Here is a 25507-nt window from a genome sequence, read left to right as displayed (position 1 = left end):
CTAGTCTTAAGGAGGTGAATATTATAGAAGTCCCTGTTTTAATTAAACCTAAACCCAATCCAAGTCCTCAAAGAATGTGTATCAGCTGATTCAGAGTCTGATCTCATACGTATTTACTTGAGTGTTGATGTGATAACAGCTGTAATTATTTGACGTTTTTTTACATCCAGAGCGCCATTACTATAAGCTGTGTTTGTGACAACCTGGCACACACAAGACTAAGTTTCACTTTGCCATCGGCTGCCTCAGTGCTAACGTACCAGTATTAGTTTCTTAAAACCTTGTATCAGTCAAACTCTGGTTTCTAGCCTCTAGCTGAGCACATCGACTCACGTGAAAAAACATCAACTCATTTGCGTGAAATAATCAGACTGCTTAAAAGGTAGGGTAGGTAGGAATGGAGAAACCAGCTTGAGTGCGCTATCATTTGAAAGTTCACAACCGGAAAGAATCTGCCCCTTCCTTCAGACTTCCTTACAGAGCCCCTCCTCCAACACACACGAACGTGCACATGACCAATGAGGGCACGAGATAAGTTTGTGCACAGATGGAAGGCTGACAGGCAGGTAGGCCATCCAGTTATTTTAGCCGGGCCGGCTAAAATGATTGGTCATGCTTTTTACAGTCCTACGGCTTCCACAGATTACTTTTTTATGTATTTATTGTCAAAGCATTCAATATATTCATTGCTATCGGGATGTTAAGAGCATTCCATGGAATATAACAAAAAGTGTTTCTGAAGTGAATTACCTACCCCACCTTTAAGAACTGCGCACATAGTTAGCGTGTGATTTATTGGCGAGTGTATTTGTATTTGTAATTGGCAGTATTGTAACCACATGGTGGACAGTAGACTGTATAACAGAAAATAAGTGCATCCTACACCTATTTCAAATGTGGCATTCTTCTCTGTAAAAGTTACTAGTGCACTACAGTTAGCTTTATGATGATGTCACTATTGCTTCCCTCTTATTCCAGACAAAATAAACCACATATGCACACATGTACAGGAAAGCATCGTTCATCTCCTGCAGGATATCAATACTGCTATCATCAGAGCTCAGGAAGATCCCATTAGCAAGCCACAGCAAAGAAGAGAGGAATGCTGTGCAGCTTCTGAGACATATTTCAGCCCCGGGATCTGTATCTTATGTGTAGGTCACTGCAGCGACTTGACTTATGTGGTATGTGCACACAAGCCACAAATTAAGCCGGAGCAGAAGATGAGGGGAGTTAAAAGGTTTCATGCAAGTCTTTCACAGAGCCGAGGAGATGGCCAGAGGCTAACATGTTGGCCCAATCATTAAGGCATCAATCTGTGTGTGTGTGTGTAAGGAGTTTCTATTGTTGCCAATCTGGCTAACAGAACAAAATGGTCTTTCTTTGAGGGAAGAGATCCTGTAAGTATAAGGAAGTCGATTTGTATGTCTCAGAGAAGGGATTTTGAAGAGCGTAAGACATGAGGTGTAGAGTTAGAGCCAGAGCAGCGGTGAGCCAATGACAGCTTTATGGCAAATCAAATAATATTTGGAAAAAAAAGTGGGACAATCCTCACACGAAAGAAGATGTTATGCTTTATTGGTCTGATTTGTTATTACTTCTGAGGTAACTTCTCTTAAAGAATAACAACTGACAGCCGCTACCCATATTTTTCTGCAAAAGCATACAGGTAGGAGAAAATCCTGATGGCTGAAGTCTTGAATTATTTTCATGGGATCACAAATAGATCACAGTCACTTACAATGTCCTCTACTGGGAAAAACACAAGGGAATGAGCTACGGGTTAAACTTTGGTGTCTTTGCTCATTCTCAATATAGAATATGGAGAGAAGTGAGATTTCTAATATCTCTAACAGTTTGCGTACGTGTTCTGAAATGTTTGCTATAGAAGGAGTTTGTTTGCGACTTCCTTTGGCTTTGTTCGCCGTACGAACCAAATATTGACTGTAGAATCAGGCTCATACACTCTAATTGGGTAACTTTGACTTTGCACTTGTGGCACAATAATTCAGTAAAGCAAGCTCCACTAGGAAAGCTTTGGCATGAGAACATTTGCGATCTGTTAGCCAAACCATGTCGAGTTAGCCCGGCTGTACAGATCATTTAACTATCTTAAAAACTTGAGGTGGAAGAACCTTTATCATTGGGGGATGATCGGATTTTCCTGTCAGTTACAGGGCTGCCGAATGTGTACGCATTGTTGAAACGAGCACAAGCTGCAGTAAACCAGGAATTATCTACCGCCCGGTACAAACCAACAAAAGCTGCAGTTGTCAAGAAATGATTCGCCAACTGTATAATTGAGCTGCAGGAGTGATCTACTGCCCTGTTTAAATGCTGCTGACAGAGACTTGAAAAAAGACTTGAGAACTTTGGTTCTGCATTAAGTGCATCTACATGCCATTCCACATGTGGCTGCGTGCACCAGACCGGAAGGGTGAATGACCCTAACAAGAATTGGAACAGAGCAACAAGCTACAGTCCAGAAATAATGACCCAGAGCCCAGCAGCAGCTCTCACTAAAGAATAGCGGTGAAATGTTCCATGAGAACAGAGCCAGGCCAGGAAAGCTGAAACACCACATCATCTTTTTCTAACAGAAGATATCTGCGTTCCAATTGTTTTTCTACGCAGCGACAAAGAGCACCATGGTCTTGGAAAACCTAAAAAGGAACCTCAGCTCTTGTGCATCTTCGCTCCGCTGCACAGACCAAAGATCCAAAGCTCTTTTCACCGAGCTAGCCCATTTCTTTCCCATTACACTGTCTTACATCTATCCATAAAAGTGACAACCCTCTGAAATATCACAAACACCTTTGAAGAGAAGCCATCTCCAGAGTAGATGAAATGGCAGCCGAGGCTCCAAATGAGGTGCTTAAGCAGCATGAGCCGCTGCCGCCTATTGCCAAAATAGCACCCCCTTCACTGGTTCCAAAGAGCATCTTTACCTCCATTTGTTCAAACGGCATTGCCATTAGGCTGTCACCATGGCAACGTCTCAACGCTGGCCCGTTAACCGCATGGTAATAATGAAGCGCAGTGGCAGCTTTACTGACTGATTCGTCATTAATCTTAATGTGTGTCTGGCAGCTCCTCTGAGCGGAACAACAAATCACTGAGTGTGGGAGGAAGTTACGGCTTTTCATTCTAACTGCTGCTGTATGCTGTGACTGCTACACCCTGTGTGACATGTTGATAAGAAGATCAATCTTTGGGCCAATAGGGTAACAACTGATGTGGAAAAGATGTTCCTGTCAGCTTTCCATATGAGCATACCTGCGGTCAGCATCTTTACAACAACACACGCCACGTCAATGAAACCTGCAAGTGAGCAGACATACATCTCAGCTCCTTAGTTTAACCAGCCCCCTTTCTTTGAAATCCTGACGGGCCTCTGGGAGCCCATGGTCCACATGACTAACGCCTTCCTGCTGAGTCATGCATCTTGAAAAGTTCACACATTTATCAAAGACTGATGTCAGGTATGCGAGGGAAGATCCAAGATCAAGACTCTTGAATTGTATTTGAATGCATCAGATCAAAGATTTGAAGGATTCTGTTTTGTTTATAACTTTAAAAAAATGAAATGCAGGCATTGTGCTGACAGGGGAAACAGGAATAGGTCAACCAATATGTTTCAGTACATTTAGTCCATTAGCCCTATCTTCCCACACATTATGCTAAATATCAGATTTCCAAAGCTCCAGAATAAGTTACTAACAGCAGTTACTTTCTTAACATTAAACATATATCCCTGCTGTCCTTTAAAGTCAAAATAAAAAAGCTCTAAAATGTGATCCAAAGAGTCCGATCACGGCACAGACTGCAGGTCCAAATACCAAATGTTAGCAATCAATTCCTTTTTACGACGTGTTTAAAGGCCTCCCATTGTATTTAAGTGATGGTGAGTTACTATGCGAGACATGCAGGTGAGTGAAAGTACGTCCTTCCAAAGTGAGGGAGTGATCAATTCAACTGCTTTGTAATGGACAGCAGAAAGATAGAGCGTGGACTTGGCCTTGACCCCCCAGCTGTGGCCCTGCTGGACCCTGAGAGAGCGTTAGTACACAGTGCCGAGCACTTTCCACAAGCCTGGCTCATTTGGATTTCAACAAGTACATATTTGAGGTTCTTATACTTTACCCGAGTATTTTCATTTTATACAACTTTATACTTCTACTACATTTTCAAAGCCAATTTTGTACTTTTTACTATTTATTTTACAGATTTAAAATGACTTTATAAACACAGAATTTGGGAATAACCTTTAAAATGTGATTATTTGGTATATATCTTGCCTTTCAACAGAAATGGTTAACAGAAAATAATTGGCAGCAATTTTGCTAAGAAGTTATTTGTTAAAAAATATTTCCCAGTTCCAGTACATTTTCTTAATCGTACTTAAATACATTTGACTTAAGTATGAGTCTTGATGCAGTACTTTGACTTGAAATGGAGTATTTTTACAGTAGGGCATTAGCACTTTTACTAAAGTAAAGATTATGATGACTTTTGACATCACTGACAACATATCTATCATAATCCTTTGGTCATGTAAATTCAATTTCATCAACTACTAGGTGCTCAAATTAGATTCATTGACAACAAAACCATATGAATGCTGAAAGAAATGGTTGATGAATAAACAAAGGATAATTAATAGTCAACAGTTCAATAATCTCATAATAATAGAAATCATTTATCAAGCAAAACTGCCAAACATCTTCAGGCTCCAGCTTCTCAATGATTAGGGGGTTCATTGCTTCTCTTTGCTCTCCGTATGTGTGCACTGAATGTCTGCGGGTTTACGAACAAAACATCATTAGGAAGGTGGTGTTTGGGGAAATGTGAAGCATTGTCTAAACCCAGCTAATTATTGCAAATTCTCAGATTTTTTAGATGAAGCAAGGCAAGAAAAAAATGAAATACTTTGAATCTTTGATTAAAAACAGCCTTCATCACTAGCTGTAGCAACTAGAAAAACTAGAGTTGCATCTTATGATTGTAGTGGTTATTGATTAATATGAATGTTTTTTTGATTAATTGTTTAGTTTATCAAATGTGAAGAAAGTGTGAAAGAAATGCAATTCACAATATCGCCCACAATGAAGTCTTCCACGAGCTTCTTCTGTCTGACCAACAGTCATATACCCAAGGATGTTCAAATCATCGTCATACATGACAAAGAGAAGCAGCAAATCCTCTTATTTGATTGGCTGAATGTTTTGCAGTTTGTCAAGGGACTCCATGATCTAACGAGTCAAATCGTAGCAGTCCTTTGAATATCAGAAACATTTTTGAATTAAAATACGACATTTTCAAGTCTCTTGTTTGTCCAACCAACGCTCTAGAACCAGAGATATTTCTGCTTTGTTCAAACAAATGACAAAGAAAAAACAGCAGCTCCTCACAATTAAGAGGTTTATTCATTCAATTTCTATTGTCTATTTATTTAATCTGAAATAAAAAAATGGCACTACACCTCAACCTTCATCTGGACATACTGTAGGATTCTGAATCTCTGCTGTTATCATAATACTCGCTACCTACATTTGACTAAATGCCACATTTGAGTTTGAAAGAAATAACCCTCTATGTGTTCAGCAGAGAAAACAAAGCACTGAGGTACACTTTGCAAAACACTTTGACTTCTCACTAATTATTTCATGGCTTTGTTGATATTCAATACTGATTGGTCAATTACAGCTTTCTACGGCCTATCAGTTCTTCATAGCAGAACGCTGCGATGGATAGCATTACTCTGTATGCACTGAAAAACTGAAACGTTTACTTTAATTAAATGTATTATGTCACCAAATAACTATTAGGTTGGTTGAAAGCAATAATATTAAAGTTGAACCCTTGTCTTTTTACTGCTATTTAAACTTAATATTATTGCTTTCAACTAACCTAATATTTATGTGACATACAGTACATTTAATTAAAGTCAGTTTTCAGTTTTTTCAGTGAGGGTCATTTAAAAATGATGACCTGCTCCCTTTACATTATCCCTCACAAAACACCTGGACTTAAAATAATATGATATGAATGTCAAATAATCTAAGGGTATATAAAAAGGTCAATTTTATCTTAAAATACTTTATTCTCAATCAGGTGGAGAACAAGTGGACTTTAAAGTACTTTGTTTGTGCCCTTGGGGAAATCATTTCTTCATTGTCATTTCCTCCAGTATTTCTCTCTGATCTATAACAACACTTAAGCAGCTCAACTATATACACTTGAGAACATCTGAAGAGCCAAAAGAGCAGGAAGCACTTTGTCACCCAGACTTCACACACTGGAGAGATCTGTTGTGTCATGGCGTGAGACTTATGAAGGTTAGGTATTCTCCTGCTGGGCGTAAGGTTCTGGTCTTCAGCCCCACATCACATCTATCAGGACTGGACCACAACAGGTGGAGGGAGGAGGGGGCAGAACCAAACCTCATCTGGTCTGTTGTGTTCAAAGGCTTTTAAAGATCTCCTATCATGCTATTTTTAGGCATATATTATGGGTCTCAGATATATACAAATATAAAAAAAACATGTCTATGATGTGTTTTGCTCAAAATACCAAACAGATCATGCATTTTAGACATCCTTCATATCGCTCTGCTTCAGCCCTGTTACTAAAGTGCTGATTCCGGGTCAGTAGCTGCTGGCCCCGCCCCCTTTGGAACACGCAGGCACACTGTGAGCTCCGGCAGATACAGCTAAACGCTGCCTTGATGAAACGCCATATCATGTTCCAAACCACATCAAGGATTATTTCTGAAGCAGTATGGAGCTCAAACTCTTTTTCTCTCTCGGGTTTACTACAAGGTGAGTTCCTTTTATTGTTTCCTGCTTCTTCACACATACTCTCTCCAGTACATCGTTAGCTCTGAGTGTTAGCGGTGCTTGCTAATGTAAACAAAGACTATATTACGTCCAAAACACGTTGCGCAATGTTTCTGATAGCAACGTTTCTGATAGGGCCGTGGGTGTAAAGCCAGCCCACATTTCAGATATTACGTCATATTGGACACAAATCTGGATCAGCTCCGTTGTAGCCCCGTTTTTAGAGATGTGGGTACGGAGGAAAAGAGAGAGGGTTTTGTTTTTTGACACTTTGTGAGTCTCCTTACAAACCGGGGACACATATTTATGTATAAAAGACATCGAAAAGTGCATTTTGCATGAAAGGAGACCCTTAAGGCGAACTTTGAATGTTCTATATCAGCAGATTTGATGTATACTCAGCTTGAAGGCTGCATTAAGTGTCCAAGTTTCTGTATGCAACGTCTCAAAACATGTCTTCTTTTAAAACGCATCACAGTCCATCATTTTTAAACTGATGATTAATTAAAGTCATATCTGTACTTGACACATTCTGACTTCAGTCCCTTCAGGGGTTTCCACCTTCTCAGAAATATAACTTTTAGATGTTGAACAAATAAATCACGTTGGAGAATTTTGCCTTTATATCTACGACGCAAAAGTTTGAAAATACAGTAAGAGTCTAGTGATCTTTTATGGTTCATGGCAAAACTATTTTAGCCAGTGTTTTGTAAAGAGAAGGATCTGTGTTGCTGGCCTCCTGCAGAAAAAGCACTATGGAGAGTCATTGCATTTAATATGATGATAAGATTTAAGAAAAAATAGCAAAAGATTATAATTATTTTAAGCAAAAAAAGGATTTGTTCTCATTTGCAGAGCTTGTTATATCTTCCACTATCTTGGGATTATCTTACTCAACAAATGTTGTAAACAACAAAAACAGGCACATTTGTATTTTCTGTATTTATATTACGATTAAGGTCATGTATTCCCTGATTGAATCTTGGCATTGTGATAAATGATTACTAATCATAGGAAAATATGACAACATATATACAGACAACATAACTCTTCACTAAAGTGATCTAATGTTTTTTTTTGCAGCAAGTTCTATTAGGTAAGAAACTCATGGATACAGTTAGAGCAAAAACACTACATGAATTGAGAACAGATTGTTGGATATGACAATAAATATCACAGCCCTACATTCATTAATGTCAACAAGCTGTTGCTAGTGGTGGTCATACTGACTTGTGTTTTTCCTCAACAGCACTAATGTACACTGTATTGCTCCTAATCTACATAGAGTTAGCCACAATATTATTTCATAGGGTGAAGTCTATAAATCAAATGTTTATGTGAAACCTGACTCCTATATAATCACATGTGGAGCAACAAGAGGAATTAACCTTGGACTGATGCCAAGCGTTCGTCTCATAAACAAAGCCCTTAAACTTACAAAAGGCTGAAGGGGGGTCAAAAATCTTGAAGCAGAACATATGATGTTTGATCCCTTCCTGGCCAGATGCTGCACTAGGACTCCTTTATGGGACACACACCCTGCATGATGGTCTGCAGAGGGCCCTTACACACTGAGGGACTTTAGGACAGAAACATGAGCAGTGATTGGCCGTCGCTCCGGAGACACGGCAGAGTGAGAAACAGCTACTGAAGCCGACTCAGAGCTTCAGAAACCAGACAGCTGGCTTTACAAATCTGACCGAGGAAGAAATGTTGGACCAAATTCACACATGTGACTTCATCTCTGCACACCAACCAATCAGAATACAGCGTGAGATCACTCAGAATACACTGATTAAAGAAATGCCCATACACATATTGATTCAGATGCCACATTATTTATCATCATTCAAAGCAGCAGTTATTCATCCATAATTCAATGAATCGATCAAAAGAGAACTGATCTACAACTATTTTGATACAAACGATTGAAATATGTTTTCAGGCCAACAAGCTGAGATGTTGCTGTGTTCAGCTGCTCAGATGTCAGGGTTTGATGTTCGACATGTTTAAAACTGGACACAGCATGCAATAACCGGCAATGTTGGCATTATCGCAGTGTTCTAGTAGCTTTAGTAGCCTATGGGTGCATCGCAGAGCATGTTGGGAGACTGCACACGTTCATAATGCACAGTCTAACCTTACTCTTCCCATTTTGCAATATGCCTGTTTCAGGATCACTGGCATGTTTGTGCTTGCAACCAACCAAAACCAACACACATCATACCCATCAATGATTTCCTTCACAGGACCCAAATCAAGCCGTGCTCACATAAGGGTTCGTCTGACTCATCAAATGTTTCAAACCAACTCATACATTCCAAATGACATATAGAAGAAACTGTAAGATGTCAGTTGTCAAACAGACAACAAAACACAATTACATGCATTTGTGCAAAAATATTTCCAATGTTCCATTTCCATATTCTCAGTCACACATTAAGTTATGTTATTTGTCAGTATTTGTGACAAATGATTTGCAAATGGACAACATGGACAGCTATTTCTGCTCATAGATTTCAAAACAACTCTCTTCTAGTACACGACAGGACACTTAAAAGAAGGAAATGCATTATTTTCAACATGAGCACTGTGGATGCCCAATACCTATTTCTGTCATAAAATCAGAAACCAAGCTGCCTGGTAGAAATAGTAGAAGGTGTAACATCCCGAGGGACCAATACAGCAGGAGTAAAAGGTGTCTTACCTCTTTTTGGTTTGGGGAAGCTTTCGTGCAGGTGAAAAACCACTTTCTCCACAAAGTGCTGGATGTTGCTCTGCTCCGGGCCGCGGACAAACACCATCCAGTCGTGGGTGAAGCCTTCCACGGTGGGTTTCTTCCTGACCTGGGCACGGTGACCGAGTTCTAGTTTCACCTGAACAGCACCCTGCAAATCAAAACTACTACTCAAATCCAGAAAAGTACACACAAAAGATGCACACTATTACGGACTTAGTATGTAAGAATGTGTAGCCCAGAATCTTTACGATGAAAGATCGGGGTTCAAATCAACACTTCTATGACTTGATGCTGCTTTCACTTTTCCAGTATATTATACAGTCAGTGGCCTGCATGTGTTCCTCCTGCAGGGGAATGTCATGCTAACTCCATTTCATCTGATCATTGAATTACATTTTTAAACCCTACACACAAAAACACACCTGCATGAGCATGCTGTTTAATTATAGGCTTTGGCATACATTAACACAAAGGTGGGAATTCATTAAGTACATTTACTCAAGTACTGTTCTTAAGTAACATTTTGAGATACTACATTGCATGCTACTTTGTACTTCTACTCCAAAACAATTCAGAGGTAAATGGTGTACCTTTACTCCACTACATGTATGTAATCCCTTTAGTTACTTTACAGATGTGGATGAATGATGTGAAATATAATCAAGTGTTAAATCAGACTTTAGTTCCACCTGGAGTAAATTCACAAGCTGTAGTATACAAAGTCATTCAAACTAGCTGCACCTTTACCAGCTTTGAGAACACTTTCATGATCAATCATTATAAAACATATCATATATATTATTCTGAAATGGACCAATCTGCACAATGACTACTTTTACTGTCGCTACTTTCACTATATTTTGATGCTAATACTTTTCTACTTTTACTTGAGTAACATTTAGAATGCAGGACTTGTACAGAGTATTCCTACTCTCTGGTACTTCTGATCTGAGTACTCTCCCTCTGTCTGCATGTCTTCCTCCTGCAGGAGAACCTCATGCAGACTCCATTCAACAATCTGATCATTTAATTACATTTGTTTTGGATTGACTAAATTACACACCTGCATGAGCATGCCGTTTGATTATAAGTTTAAGCACACATTTACATATTTAATATATAAACCACTCATTAAGTAGCCTAGTTACCATTTCCAAAATCTTCATATTTGTTAAAATTGCTCCCGTAGTTTTCTACAAAGTGGTAAAGTGACCGTTACATGGCTTTAAAAAGTAATGAAATAACTAAAAGCCTCAAGAAAGTTGTCATTTTACCCAATTAAAGTGCTACGTTTCGGGTGTAACATTATGCCGAATTGTAGGACGGACAACCCTAATTGGAAAATGCTTTTCGGAAATTATCAAACGCATTTCTGCAGGTAAGGAGCAGCACATTAAACTGGCAGGTTTCTGCATTACACTGGTCATTCAGCACGCAGTGGCTCTTGCTAGCTGCAGGGCTTAAATCCTCGTTCCGGAGTAAAACCACCGACTCCTCCGGGGAGACCAAACAGCAAAATGTCCAAAAAAGATGATCCAATGGTACCGGGCTGAAAAGCTAATCTCCCGACTGGTTACTCACCGAGTTGGCCATCCTGGAGGCCCCGTGTTACTGTTATTTCATGGAGAATGAGTTCTAAATGAGAGGAGAGGTGAGTACAGTCTGCCTGTGACGGCGGACATGGCATCTCCTGACTGAAGGCACACTCACTCAAGACTTGCAAAGCCTTGCCGGCTGTCAATTAACGAGAATAACCGGCAGCACTTCCGCTGTGGACTTTCAAAATAAAACCCCTGCAGTGCGGCCCTTCTCAGTGTGCCGCCCTAAATATCAGATCTTCGAATCTGTTCTTCCATTTCTCCGTGAAGGGACATGGTGTTTGTATTTTATTTTATTTACTGTAGGTAGGTAGGTAGGTAGGTAGGTAGGTAGGTAGGTAGGTAGGTAGGTAGGTAGGTAGGTAGGTAGGTAGGTAGGTAGGTAGGTAGGTAGGTAGGTAGGTAGGTAGGTAGGTAGGTTTAATTACAAACATGATGCTCTAAATGTTGGGAATGGGAAGGGGTTCCTTTTTTAATCTGGTGGGAAATGTATTCAGCTATTATTGTAAGCCATATTTGGTTGAATTGATAAATGTTGCTTCTTAATAATATCCCAATCAGCCTACAGAATACAGCAACTTCACATCACATTGTTACAGTGTAGTGTGAGAACGTGGGAAGACTGGTTGTCTGTGATTCTCAATACTTAATCATCAGATTGAGTGAGTAAAGACATTCATCGGCCCTAGGTGTTTAATGTCAAAGGGGAAAACCTGTAAAACACAAAATAAGTTGTTTGGCCTTGTTTGCTGGTCTGCTGTGCTATAACGTTTATTTACAATAAATGGTATTCATGTCATGTGACACAGATATGGATCTTGTAGCTGCATATGTGAAACGGCTGTAATATAAAATCTGCTCTTTGCCCATGTCTATCAGGGACCGCTCTCAAACACACTAGACAAAGATATGAATCTGCTAACAGAACCAGTTGTGGTTAGGAGGATCATATACTTTACAAAACGGTTTATATTCTTTATTGCTATCCCCTCTGAATTTTGTTTAACGACACCAACAACAGAAATCAACATTAAGTACAACTTTATTACCTGACAATCTACTCAATAAATAATATTATTTTCTTCTGTCGATTATTTTATATTGTATGTAAAATGTTGCTGTTTCCGGTATTTCCTTGCGTCAATTCGGCAAACTTAACGATGCTGAGTTGGAAAGCGCACGCGCAGCTTGGTGTACACGCTGGGGCTTCAGACAGAGCACGAGACGGGAAGAGCCAATAAGTGAAGAGCAGACACACAGTCCTCCAATGAGCTGGGAAGAACTATCCTGTAATTATGTTGCATTCATGTCCCAAGGGAAAACCGGCAAATAAAGCATGTTTAACAGTGTTAACAAGATGTTTCCGTTTAAAGCAGTCAAACACCGACACCGTGCAAATTGTGTGATTTAAATTGTACATTTGGCAACACCTGACTTTCAACAAAGAAAGCTGAAACATAACTTTGCAACTTTTACAAGATTTTGTACACAAAGACTGTCATTTTTATAGGAAACATTTAACAGGGTGATGCAAGGGTTAACTTCACATTATTCTGACTTTCTTCATGTATTGTAATGAGCCTCTTACTTTTAAACTTCAAATCTTTAAGCTTTAGGGGCAGCAGCATGCACAATCAAAACCCCCCAAAATCTTTGTAATGGGAATTTAAAAATAACCATTGTATACTGTAGAACTAGCCTATATTGTTACCATCTGATCAGGTCACCCTTAAAAATGTGACAGGAGTAACCTTATAGATAAACTTCTAAATAGTGATAATACTTTTATTTTAATATGGGTAGCAATTAACCCCCTTGGGAACAGATGATGAGTACCATAGAATGAATACGGACGACATTACAGCTCCTGAGAGGAGAAGCCACCAGAGCTGGGAGAAGTATACTCAGATCTTGTACTTGAGTACAAGTAGAAGTATCAGAGTGTAATACTCTGTTGTGAGTAAAAGTCCTGCATTCAAAATGTTACTCAAGTAAAAGTAGAAAAGTATTAGCACTAAATATACTTACCAAGTACCAAGAGTAAAAGTAGCCATTGTGCAGATTGGTCCATTTCAGAATAATACATATGATATGTTTTATAATGATTGATCATGAAAGTGTTCTCAAAGCTGGTAAAGGTGCAGCTAGTTTGAATGACTTTGTATACTGCAGGGTAGCTTGTGAATTTACTCCAGGTGAAACTAAAGTCTGATTTAACACTTGGTTATATTTCACATCATTCATCCACCTCTGTAAAGTAACTAAAGGTATTAAATACATGTAGTGGAGTAAAAGTACACCATTTACCTCTGAATTGTAACGGAGTAGAAGTACAAAGTAGCAAAAAATGGAAATACTCAATTAAAGTACAAGTACCTCTAAGGGACTTAGATACAGTAGCCTACTTGAGTAAATGTACTTAGTTATTTTACATGTCTCACTCTTTTCAAAAATAATTACAATTCACTTTGAGAGGGAATTATTAAACCAGTTGTCAGCACTGAATACAAGCTCTGGTTTACACATCTATCTGCAAACATGCTATTCAAAGCTTCCTCTTTAAGTTTTTATAACGATTGTTACACAGCGGCTGTTACACCGTGCTGTAGTTGTTATAGTTCGCGTTTTGTGTGACAGTCGCTCTCTGTCAGTTTTGGTCCTCCAGCCTCGCCGTAGTTGCATGTCAGTTTTGCGGGAGGCTGGATCTGCATGAATGGGGTAAAGTTCTGCAAGCAACATGCATAACTTTTATTTACTTAAACTCATCCTCTAATATGAAGTTACCCAGGAATCCCAGTGGCTTTATTAACACGAAAGCATGGCTAGTTGGTTAGCTAAGTGTTTGTGTAGATAACTCCATGTAGCTGTTATTAGCCTGTTCAGCTAGCTATTACTTATGTTGCGAGCTTCTGGGTAGTATTTTAATTTACTTTAATTATAAAGTAGCCTGTTGTCTAACATTTGTTTGTGCTATAGTTTTCTTAAGTGACTTCTTGTGTTGTATGTATGAATCGGATCAGCACCAGGATGACTAGCATAAGAAAGCGCGCTACATTGAACCTCTTTGAAAAATCACTCTATTTTATTTTCACTAGCCTTTTAGTAAAGACTGTTAATCTGAAAACCGCAACTAAGAGCACTGTCCAACAGAGCAGAGAGCACCCTTTAATTCGGTTTAACTATAATCTATCAAACATCACGGATTAAACAAAAACAATCACTATTTAGCTGCCAAAATACACCATGGGCTGCAGCAGTGCAGTCAAACACCTGCCGGGCTTGAAGGGAAACAGAGGAGGAGTACTCGGATCTTAAAAAAGTAGAAATACCAGAGTGTATGAATACTCTGTTAGTAAAAGTCCTGCAATCAAAATGTTACTCAATTAAAAGTATTAAAGTACTTTTGTACTTTTACTAAAGTAAAAACATATTAGTATCAACATATTGTCATTCTGCAGATTGGTCAATTCAGAATAATATATATGATATGTTTTGATTATAAATATTGATGCATTAAAGTGTTATCAAAGGTGGAACACATTTTAATTATTTGTATTTACTTCTGCGTAGCATGTGAATTTTTGTGTGAAATGATATATCACATCATGTTAATGAAATTGAAAATGTATTTGTGTATGCGTCCCATGGTTTGGATACGCTTTAAATGTATTTGTTTTTTCCTTGGCCCATGCTTTACCCTTGCATAAAGTGTAATGTGTTGATTGATGGTATTTGGAGCATCTGTTCATAATCAAATCTCCACATGGTGGCTTTAATTCATCAGGTTTGAAACATGTCATTTTGTTTGTGGTGCTTCCAGGGTTGAAGGCCACGTGTCTGTCCGGCATGTGCAGAGTGCAGCAGAGAGTCCCACAGTAAAGCCTGTGGGTGGTTTCTAAAGCTCTGTTGGCTCAACACGGTTCCTGCTTTGTCCTCTCTTCTATTGCTAATGCAGAGCTAGCAGTACAGGCCAGCCTATATTGTTTTGCTGTCAGGTACAAACTCTGTAGAAACAACTGGACCGCTTTGTGTACAAACATTATTTTAGGTTTAGCTGACAATTGAGGCTCTTTTAGGGTTATGAATTGTTTTTAGTTAAATATTGACAGTCTTTAAATGACTGAAAAGGTCAGCTATTTCCAAACTATAGCTGTCCTCTAAACCATGAAGGGAGTTGTTTTATTGTTTCACCTAAAAAGTACATTTCTACTTCACACATTCTTGTCAAACGCTTAAAGACTCATTAAAGAATGTAAGAAATAAAAGCATTGACATTCAGATATTTCGTGATCAGCAACCACGTTGTCTACAAACATCGGTTAATAAGCACACGCCAGAGATAGTGTCAGTTTGTTGTGTGGTAGCAGGTGCTGCTCACTTACCTGTCTGTGAAGCAGAGAGTGTGTGTGGAGCGTACAGCAGCAGTGTGTGTGTGGAGCGCACAGCAGGGTGGGGGACAGTTCAGCAGGGCAGGCTGACTTATCAGTTAGATAACAGCCAGGGGGGGGGTTGGGTTTGGGGTCTGTTTTACATAAATTACATTTATTATATCAACACATTTCACAAAACTCTATTAAGTTAGTTGAAAGCAATAATGTTAATTTGAACCCAGTATTATTGCTTTCAACTAACCTAATGTATATATTTAATTAAAGTCAACGTTTCAGTTTTTTCAGTGTGACTAAAATGTTCCCAGTCAATTAAGTATTTCTGATTCTGATAATCTGACCATACTAGTAAAGCAAAATTACTTGCCGCAAATAAACCAGCATTTGGCAGGCCGATGGTGGCTATTTTGTATGTTCAATGCCATCTTATAATTAAATGTTTCATAATCAGCAGCAGACATATTCAAATTATTACCTCAAAAAAGTGTGCATTTCAAAACCTTTAGATTAGGGCTAGGTGATATGGATTATATCAAATGCCCCGCTATTTTTGAATTAATACCTTTTATATTGACAACGCAACTACATTGTAGGGTTTACCTTTGGTGCTCTCATAACATTTTTACACAATGAGATTTCTGATCAATAATCATCAGTTATGGAGATATAATGACCCACATGTAGTGGGTATATAGAAATTGAAAGTGACATCACTTACTGTAATGCGACCTTTAAATCCAGGAAAAGTCAACAATTATGCCATATTACAATATCCATAATCTGACCCCATGTCTGTCTCGTATCATGATATGGACACAGACAGCTGGGGGTCAGCACACATTGTCCGCCCAATGAGACGGCCTGAGGTCTGCTGAGCAACCTCTGAGTCAGTGAGTGTTGGTCTGCTGACGACTTCTGAATAATTGAATGAAAATGATGTCAGGGCCACAAGCCAATAATTAGAAAACACATGGCAGGGTTCAGGTTTCAGAGGATGGGTGCTGCAGACCTCCATTGATGCTCCGCAGCAACAGGTGGCTGCACCACTCTGCTTCTGTTTCAAAGGCTGACTCCACGATATGTGATATTCTTGATTTAAGTAAAAAGGTAGCACGGAGCCCTCCTGGGGTTCTAACACTGGTTACTGTCATTCAGCTGTGTTCATATATTCTGATGGAGTTTCTGCTCTCAGGCGCGACCCGCAGGTATGATGGAGGGTCTGAAGATACGCTTTGATTTCCCCAGCCCTGTCATACAAGCCCAGGTAAGACACTGAGTGTATATATATATATATATATACAGTACCAGTCATGAGTTTGGACACACCTTCTCATTCAATGGTTTTTGTTGATTTTAACTTTTGTTCTACTTTGTAGATTAATACAGAAGACATCAAAACTGTGAAAGAACACATATGGAATTATCTAGTTAACAAAAAAGTGTTCAAAAAATCCAGAATATGATTTATATTTTAGATTCTTCAAAGTGGCCCCCTTTTGCCTTGATGACAGCTTTGCACACTCTTGGCTTCTCTCAGTCAGCTTCATGAGGTCGTCATCTGGAATGGTTTTCAATGAACACGTGTGCCTCGTCAAGAGTCCATTTGTGGAATGACTTGCCTTCTGAACTGAGACCATCAGTTGTGTTGAGCAGAGGTAGGGTTAGTGCACAGTGGAAAGCCCTATTTGACTACTGATGTAATCCATATTATGGCAAGAAGCACTCAACTCAGTGAAGAGAAACGACAGCCCATCCTTACTTTAAGAAATGAAGGCCCGTCGATCAGGAAAATGTCAAGAACTTTGAATGTATCAATCAATCTTTATTTCAGACTCAAGGTCCATATCACATACAAAATGACAAGATACACATCAATAAATAAGATTAAAAAGCTAAACACAAAATAAATAAAAACAAACAAGTGCAGTCGCAAAAACCATCAAACGCTATGATGAAACTGGCTCTCATGAGGACCCCCCCCCCCCCCCCCCCCCCCCCCCCCCCCCCCCCCCGGGAGAGGAAGACCAAAAGACACCCTTTACCAGAGGATAAATACATAAGAGTTACCAGACTCAGAAACCGCAAATGAAATTTAAATAAAAGATGACCTTTTTTCTCCCCAGACGGTGAGAACTCTTGTTGCTGCTGTGCTGAAGGAGAAAGGTTCCAATGGGCCGATCACACAGTCCTCTCCTCAGGTGAGCTACATATTAACACCAGAACCATTTCAGTCTGTGGCTTATGACCTTATGAAATATCTTCCTTTTCCTTTTCTAAAAACTGTGATTGTTTCATTTGTTGGAGTTGCTGCCTAATTATGTAGCATTTCTATAAACAGTTTCTAAGAAGCTTACATTAAAACAACAACTTTTCAGCTTTACTCCCCAAGCATGGTAATATTGTTGGTGCTGCTGGATGGATTTGTGTTTTCCTCAGAGCAAATCCCAACAACACAGACTCTACATGTTGCTTTCCACATGTACTTGGTTGTTCCACTGTTCACCCCGCTAATGAAGACAAACACAAGTAGCATTCTCTTCCCCTTGTGCCTTCAATCAAGCCTCTATTTCTCCTGGAGATTAAACCAGGGTGGCCGAGCCATTAGGGGGCGGGGTTAGAGGAAACACTGTAATATGGCCCATTGCTGCAGCGAATCGGTGTCATTTTCACCCAGGAAGTTCTCTCCAGTAAAGTCATGTTATAACTCTCCTGTCGTGTTCGTTCCCCCAAATGCAATGAAAGGTGTGATAAGCAGTTTAATACGTTTAAATGCCTACTGTGAAGGATATCATAAGGCCTTGAAACAATCAAATGTAAAACAAAATATTTATGACTGATGAAAGTAGTAACTCGGTCAGATTTGTCCCGAACACGACAGGAGGGTTATATAGGCTAGATCTGGATCTATTTCTTAAGTTGTGTGTGTGTGTTTCAGGGTCCGGCTCTGGAGGCTCTGTGGCAGCAGTGCTGCAGTGACGGCTCTCTGGTGCGCTCCTCCTGCTGCGACGCCGTGGTCCTGTTGGTGGAGCAGCAGCATGCAGAGCTGCAGCACGTCCTCCACAGCGTGCTCAACCTGCTGCCCTCCGCCAGGTACAGTCACACCTCTCACCTGGGCTCAGAGGCACCTTAAAGCAGACTGTACGCAGGGTTAATGTCAATATGTTTCAGGACAAAGTTTCAGTAACCCTTTACTGAATCTAACTTTCCTTGTACATCTTAGCAAAAGCATTTATTTATTTGTGTAAGCGGGTGATACAAACCATGTACATCACATTCAAATTCACAAAGTTATGATGTATAAAGCAAATGCTGACTAAATCCCCATTTCCATCCCACCACTCACTAACCGGTTAACAAGTTATATCTCTCACAGGCTCCGCCCTCTACTCATAGAGTCCATTAGAGGGCTCCGCCTGTGTTTAGATAACAAGGGTTACCATACGTAACCCCTCGTTACAGTGTACATAAGTCCTGGATTAATAATAATAAAATATAAATGTAGTTCATCAGCAATGGAGAAGAACAGTGTGCAGTAATGATTGTTGGTTAAGTTTGAAATGAAAGAAAGTTTCTATCTACTTTTATGTGTGTCCATAAAATGTTCCCAGGAGTATCCTCATCATTCTCACTCTCAGCTAGTCAGCAGAATCTCATAGGATGCAGCCGTGGTATTGACCCATTCCTTCAAATCTGGAGACATGTCTATTTTACAATGTCTCAGGATAATCCTGGACGCTGTTATCAAACCAACCATGATAACAGAAAATGCCCTTTTTGTAATATGCACTGAAAAAACGAAACATTTCATTTTAAAATGGGACTACATCTACAGGAAGGGAGTGAATAAACGCTGGCAGACAGAGTGTACTGGTACTTTGATCAAGTACAGCAGGTAACACAGCAGCTTTATACAGAAGCATAATTCAGCCCTCAGTAAATGGACACTCCCACAGTGTCCTTGCCCCCTCTGCTGACTGTGAACCATTAATCCCCCCCCCGCACCCCCAACAGAGAAGGAGGATAAAGTCTTACTGCAAAGTGACCTTTTCTGTTCTCCATAATATGACTCGTCGTAAATGGGATTTGTTGGGTCGGCATTTTGAATGACCTTTTGCCAATGGTTGGTAGGACAATAAATAATTGGCCATAATCCTTTTTACACGCCAAAATAATGGACCGTATATCTGCACTGAACCATCAATATGTTGATATGAACAATAAATATAGTGACTATGTGGAATGGGAAAGAGGTATTGACGAATCCACAGAATATGATCTGCTCACTGCTATGAATGTTTCAAGCATCTTTTCAGTTCATGTTTTTAGTTTTATGTTTCAGGCCCACAATAATACTCCTGAAGGTCTGTGGCCGTTCTCCCGTTACCCCATTTTGTGTGAATAATCTAATTATCAAACCTTAATGGAAGTGTCAACTCTAGCATAACTCTAGGGAGACTTTTTACTATTAAATATACCCAGCACCTTTCTGTCATCATGATGCTTCCTAAGCTAGTAACACAGTCTCATGTGAGCTGAAACAGAACAGACTGCTCCACACCATAATGATGATGACATTTGAAACATACTCTTATTTACAGGGGAAGAATTGGGTGGTGCTGGGGAAGAATTGGAGTGGTGCTGGGGAAGAATTGGGTGGTGCTGGGGAAGAATTGGAGTGGTGCTGGGGAAGAATTGGGTGGTGCTGGGGAAGAATTGGGTGGTGCTGGGGAAGAATTGGAGTGGTGCTGGGGAAGAATTGGGTGGTGCTGGGGAAGAATTGGAGTGGTGCTGGGGAAGAATTGGAGTGGTGCTGGTGAAGAATTGGGTGGTGCTGGGGAAGAATTGGGTGGTGCTGGGGAAGAATTGGGTGGTGCTGGGGAAGAATTGGAGTGGTGCTGGGGAAGAATTGGAGTGGTGCTGGTGAAGAATTGGGTGGTGCTGGTGAAGAATTGGGTGGTGCTGGGGAAGAATTGGAGTGGTGCTGGGGAAGAATTGGGTGGTGCTGGGGAAGAATTGGGTGGTGCTGGGGAAGAATTGGGTGGTGCTGGGGAAAGAATTGGAGTGGTGCTGGGGAAGAATTGGGTGGTGCTGGGGAAGAATTGGGTGGTGCTGGGGAAGAATTGGGTGGTGCAGGGGAAGAATTGGAGTGGTGCTGGGGAAGAATTGGAGTGGTGCTGGGGGAGAATTGGGTGGTGCTGGGGAAGAATTGGAGTGGTGCTGGGGAAGAATTGGGTGGTGCTGGGGAAGAATTGGAGTGGTGCTGGGGGAGAATTGGGTGGTGCAGGGGAAGAATTGGGTGGTGCAGGGGAAGAATTGGAGTGGTGCTGGGGAAGAATTGGAGTGGTGCTGGGGGAGAATTGGGGTGGTGCTGGGGAAGAATTGGAGTGGTGCTGGGGAAGAATTGGGTGGTGCTGGGGAAGAATTGGAGTGGTGCTGGGGAAGAATTGGGTGGTGCTGGGGAAGAATTGGAGTGGTGCTGGGGAAGAATTGGAGTGGTGCTGGTGAAGAATTGGGTGGTGCTGGGGAAGAATTGGGTGGTGCTGGGGAAGAATTGGGTGGTGCTGGGGAAGAATTGGAGTGGTGCTGGGGAAGAATTGGAGTGGTGCTGGTGAAGAATTGGGTGGTGCTGGGGAAGAATTGGGTGGTGCTGGGGAAGAATTGGAGTGGTGCTGGGGAAGAATTGGGTGGTGCTGGGGAAGAATTGGGTGGTGCTGGGGAAGAATTGGGTGGTGCTGGGGAAGAATTGGAGTGGTGCTGGGGAAGAATTGGGTGGTGCTGGGGAAGAATTGGGTGGTGCTGGGGAAGAATTGGGTGGTGCAGGGGAAGAATTGGAGTGGTGCTGGGGAAGAATTGGAGTGGTGCTGGGGGAGAATTGGGTGGTGCTGGGGAAGAATTGGAGTGGTGCTGGGGAAGAATTGGGTGGTGCTGGGGAAGAATTGGAGTGGTGCTGGGGGAGAATTGGGTGGTGCAGGGGAAGAATTGGGTGGTGCAGGGGAAGAATTGGAGTGGTGCTGGGGAAGAATTGGAGTGGTGCTGGGGGAGAATTGGGTGGTGCTGGGGAAGAATTGGAGTGGTGCTGGGGAAGAATTGGGTGGTGCTGGGGAAGAATTGGAGTGTTGCTGGGGAAGAATTGGGTGGTGCTGGGGGAGAATTGGAGTGGTGCTGGGGGAGAATTGGGTGGTGCAGGGGAATAATTGGGTGGTGCAGGGGAAGAATTGGAGTGGTGCTGGGGAAGAATTGGGTGGTGCAGGGGAAGAATTGGAGTGGTGCTGGGGGAGAATTGGGTGGTGCAGGGGGAAGAATTGGAGTGGTGCTGGGGAAGAATTGGGTGGTGCAGGGGAAGAATTGGAGTGGTGCTGGGGGAGAATTGGGTGGTGCAGGGGAAGAATTGGAGTGGTGCTGGGGAAGAATTGGGTGGTGCTGGGGGAGAATTGGGTGGTGCAGGGGGAGAATTGGGTGGTGCAGGGGAAGAATTGGAGTGGTGCTGGGGAAGAAAGCAATGGGATTCTTCCATTGGATTTTGGAATAAAGCAGAAATGAAGCTCTGTGGCAAACACACATTGATGATTCTTACAGGACAGGTTCATCTCCCCATATCAACACTCCTTTCATGTTTTCTTTAGCGTACATGCAATAGGCAGATGCAAAAATCTAACGTAATACTATAAACAAACTACATCGTCAAACTAAAGGCGGACTGTTTGGCGTGATGTTTTTTTGTCTCTTTTAGACACTTGTTAGCTACTGCCGTTTTTAAGACGCATACACTGGACATTCACAAGTGGGTATTTACTGACGTTGTGGAACAACATGTGTTTCATCTTGTGTTAACCTCAGACTTCATTTTAGGCATCTAACCAAAATCTTCAAAAATGTGTTGACTATGACACAAGGGAACCAGAAGTGCTAAAATGCCAACTCATTTCCAGAGTTGAGGACTCATTCCTGCACCACTCTATACCCACCTAACTTTATTTGTTGCCCCGTTTGGAACGTTGGCTTTAAATTCCCTCGATCGTGGATAAAAACACTGGAAAACCTGAAACGTTGACTTGAATTAAATGTAATATGTCAACACATTTCGCATGACTGTACTAGGTTAGTTGCAAGCAATAATATGATGTTTAAATAGAAAAGTACTTGGTTCAACTTTCAATAATATTAACATACATACATAATGCATTTCATTCAAGTCAACGCTTCAGTTTCTTCTGTGAACAAATAAGCATAACAATGACTTTGAGCTTAGATAAGTGCCCTCTTGTGATCATGTGATCATGGCGATGGTCCTGCAGTAAACAAATGACTGATAATGATCCTCTCATCTCACTCAGATTTATTTTCACGAACGGTACAGTTTTCCTCTTTCCTTGAATCTTTCTTGATCTTTTTTTTTTATGTTCTGTGTTTTACCATCTGAACAGAAATGTCCAGGGGCTGATGAAGGTGATTGGCAGGCTGCTGCAGATGCAGGCAGACCAGAGAGACGCAGAAAAACACTTCAGCTGTCCTTACTCCATCAGGTCAGCCTTTCTTTGTTTCAATGTTTGTGTTGTGTATTCATATAACACATGTACCAAATCAAAAAGCACATTTCTGCCTCATATGTTTATATTTATGTTTTGTCTGCAAAAGGACAAAACTAAGAATGTTCTCCACCGCTTTCGGGGCGAGTAGACACATTTTTTACATCTGTGATTCTGAGCGTTCTACAGTATAGCATTATTACATGGTACAAGTGTTTCTCTACCGCTTTCAAATCAAAACTGCTCCACCAGGTGAAAATCTGCTCAAAGATAGTAGATCAACCCTGTGAGAGACTCTGAATCAGCTCACCATAACTTCATTCAATTACATTACATTACATGTCACTTGTTACACGCTTTGATTCAAAGCGACTAACATACATTCAGTACTGTAGACAATCCCCACAGGAGCAATTTGGGGTGAAGTGTCTTGCCCAGGGACACAACGACATGCTGACTGCAGTGGGACTCGAACTTGCTATCCCCTGATTCAAAGTCCAGCACACTACCCACTGAGCTACAGACTCCCACTTCCGACCCAAACATGTCCTGAACAGAGAATATGAATTGTTACCATCAAATCAGGGATACCGGGTCCCACGATTGAATAAAGTTAGACTGAAGAAATATGTCAGACTTGATCTGACAATAAAGTATTATCGTATCATATTGTATGTTCTCTGGTTACACCCAGAAATATCTGATGAGTATTATTCATCTGGACCTCACACATTAGGGACACGCAGACCTTGTTATTTACCCCTCTTTTTACTGGGGGAACTGCACACAGTAGGACACTATGTTAGGAGAACTCTGATTTAATTCCTTTGATGTATCAAGAAATATCTGCATTTGCAAACATATAACCATGGTTACCAAATTATCTTGTAAAAATATAGGCTATGCTTCGAGCATACACATACTGTATATACGGGAGATAATCAGAGATGCCCTGTAGTTAGCCTTTGAATTTTGTTAGAAAAATATTACTCGTCACCGGCTTGGTCTTCAATATCAGGATACATGTATTTATTATCCTTGCAAGCATGGAAGTAGTCGTCACACACAGGGCTGCGTTGGACAAATAGTTCCCAGAGTAGAGTCATACATTCGGCTACGTACACAGCTACTCAGGGCCTCTGTTATCATGTGCTACTCTGATATAGAAGGAACATTCAGTATTTTCCCAACATTTATACTTAAATGGTGTATTTACAATCACAAAGTCCTACTGTTGGACTGTTGATTTTGAACTACCTGAAACCACAACTTGTCATGTTATCTTTCTATATATTAATAAAAACAGGTGTACATTGTATAAAGAATAATTCAATGTAGCTGCTTCAGTTTCCTTAGGGAGCGTCAGCAGGTGCTTCTTGCGTATGGGAAACTCCAAATATTTGAGTGATTATTATAAATCAAAAACACTTCAATTAATAAAACAAGGTTTGCTAACCCCTAACTCAGTTAGCTTTTGTTTAAAGTCGAGGGGTTCATATATATTTAGCTTTTCCAACCTACCCAGGGAATGTTTGAATGAATAGCCAAATATTATTGGACTGCTATTAGTTAAAACAGAATGTGTTTGTTGATTGTTGTAACTAAGGTGAAGATATGACCATCATCTAGTACCAATCTATACATAAAAACAGGTTTTTCCAAGGGTTCACTTACTTTTTCTTGTACATGCTTTAATTTGCAAAAAGCACATGCTTGTTTTTAGCGCTTGCCTCTTTAAGGCCCGCTCCTGAAAATGACTGTTCTGATTGGCTTGTGTGAATGACGTTCCTTTGCAAAGGTATGGAATTGTCTTCTGGGACAAAGGTCTATGTAGAAGTAAGTATCAATATTTCGGATGCACTCATTCTTGGATTAGATCATGTGGATGAATGACTTGTTTACAAACAACATGTCAAACTTCTCAGCTGTAACTTTGACCAATATCAGAGCCAATGGAAATAAGGGTCAAACTGACTTGGAGGCCTTTTAACTGCTTTTGTTAAGAGTCTGGATTTTATGACCAAACAGATACATAGAGGGACTAGTTATCTGTGGTTCAGGTCAGCCCTCCTCCTCCTCCTCCTCCTCCTCCTCCTCCTCCTCCAGGCCTCCTTACTCAGTTACAGCGGGTGATAAAGACTGTGCTGCTTTGTCTTTTTATTTCCCTTCATGTTTCTCTTCCTCCCTCCTGCTCTCCATGTTCCTGTCTCCACCTCTACACCTCCTCCCTTTAAGCTTTCCACACATCTCTACCCCTTCTTTCTTTCTCTCTTCTCCTGCTGCCCATTGTCCTCTTCCTTCTCGTTCTGTCTTCATCTCTGTCTGTGCTGTCTGCGTCTGTCTGGCAGCCTGGTGGGAAGATGAATGTGTGGGGGGAGGGGGGGGCAGCAGTCTGGCCCTCCGTTGGTCGCCGGGC

At 40.8% G+C, this 25507-nt stretch overlaps 2 protein-coding genes across 6 annotated transcripts in view; one reads left to right on the top strand and one right to left on the bottom strand.

The window, feature by feature from the left end:
• mllt3 (MLLT3 super elongation complex subunit) overlaps window positions 1-15614 on the bottom strand; it is a 53484-nt gene extending 37870 nt beyond the window's left edge. For 4 of the 5 annotated variants that reach the window (XM_034130893.1, XM_034130896.1, XM_034130894.1 and 1 more), the window contains exons 1-2: window positions 11161-11272; window positions 9547-9727 (exon numbers count right to left, since the gene is read on the bottom strand). In XM_034130893.1, the coding sequence (XP_033986784.1) occupies window positions 9547-9727; window positions 11161-11172 (193 nt within the window). In that variant the 5' untranslated portion in view covers window positions 11173-11272. Of the gene's footprint in view, window positions 1-9546; window positions 9728-11160; window positions 11273-15559 lie in introns of those variants that run through there. The other variant, XM_034130897.1, reaches the window with a different exon arrangement.
• The window catches only part of focad (focadhesin), a 51722-nt gene continuing 40047 nt past the window's right edge, over window positions 13833-25507 (top strand). Inside the window, 5 exon segments of the mRNA XM_034130899.1 lie at window positions 13833-13895; window positions 16758-16829; window positions 17689-17763; window positions 18501-18655; window positions 22990-23088. Coding sequence (XP_033986790.1) covers window positions 13887-13895; window positions 16758-16829; window positions 17689-17763; window positions 18501-18655; window positions 22990-23088 — 410 coding nt within the window. The 5' untranslated portion in view covers window positions 13833-13886.

Source organism: Trematomus bernacchii, unplaced genomic scaffold (genome assembly GCF_902827165.1).
Source record: "Trematomus bernacchii unplaced genomic scaffold, fTreBer1.1, whole genome shotgun sequence".
Lineage (NCBI taxonomy): Eukaryota > Metazoa > Chordata > Actinopteri > Perciformes > Nototheniidae > Trematomus > Trematomus bernacchii.
This window is presented reverse-complemented; position numbering and strand designations above follow the sequence as displayed.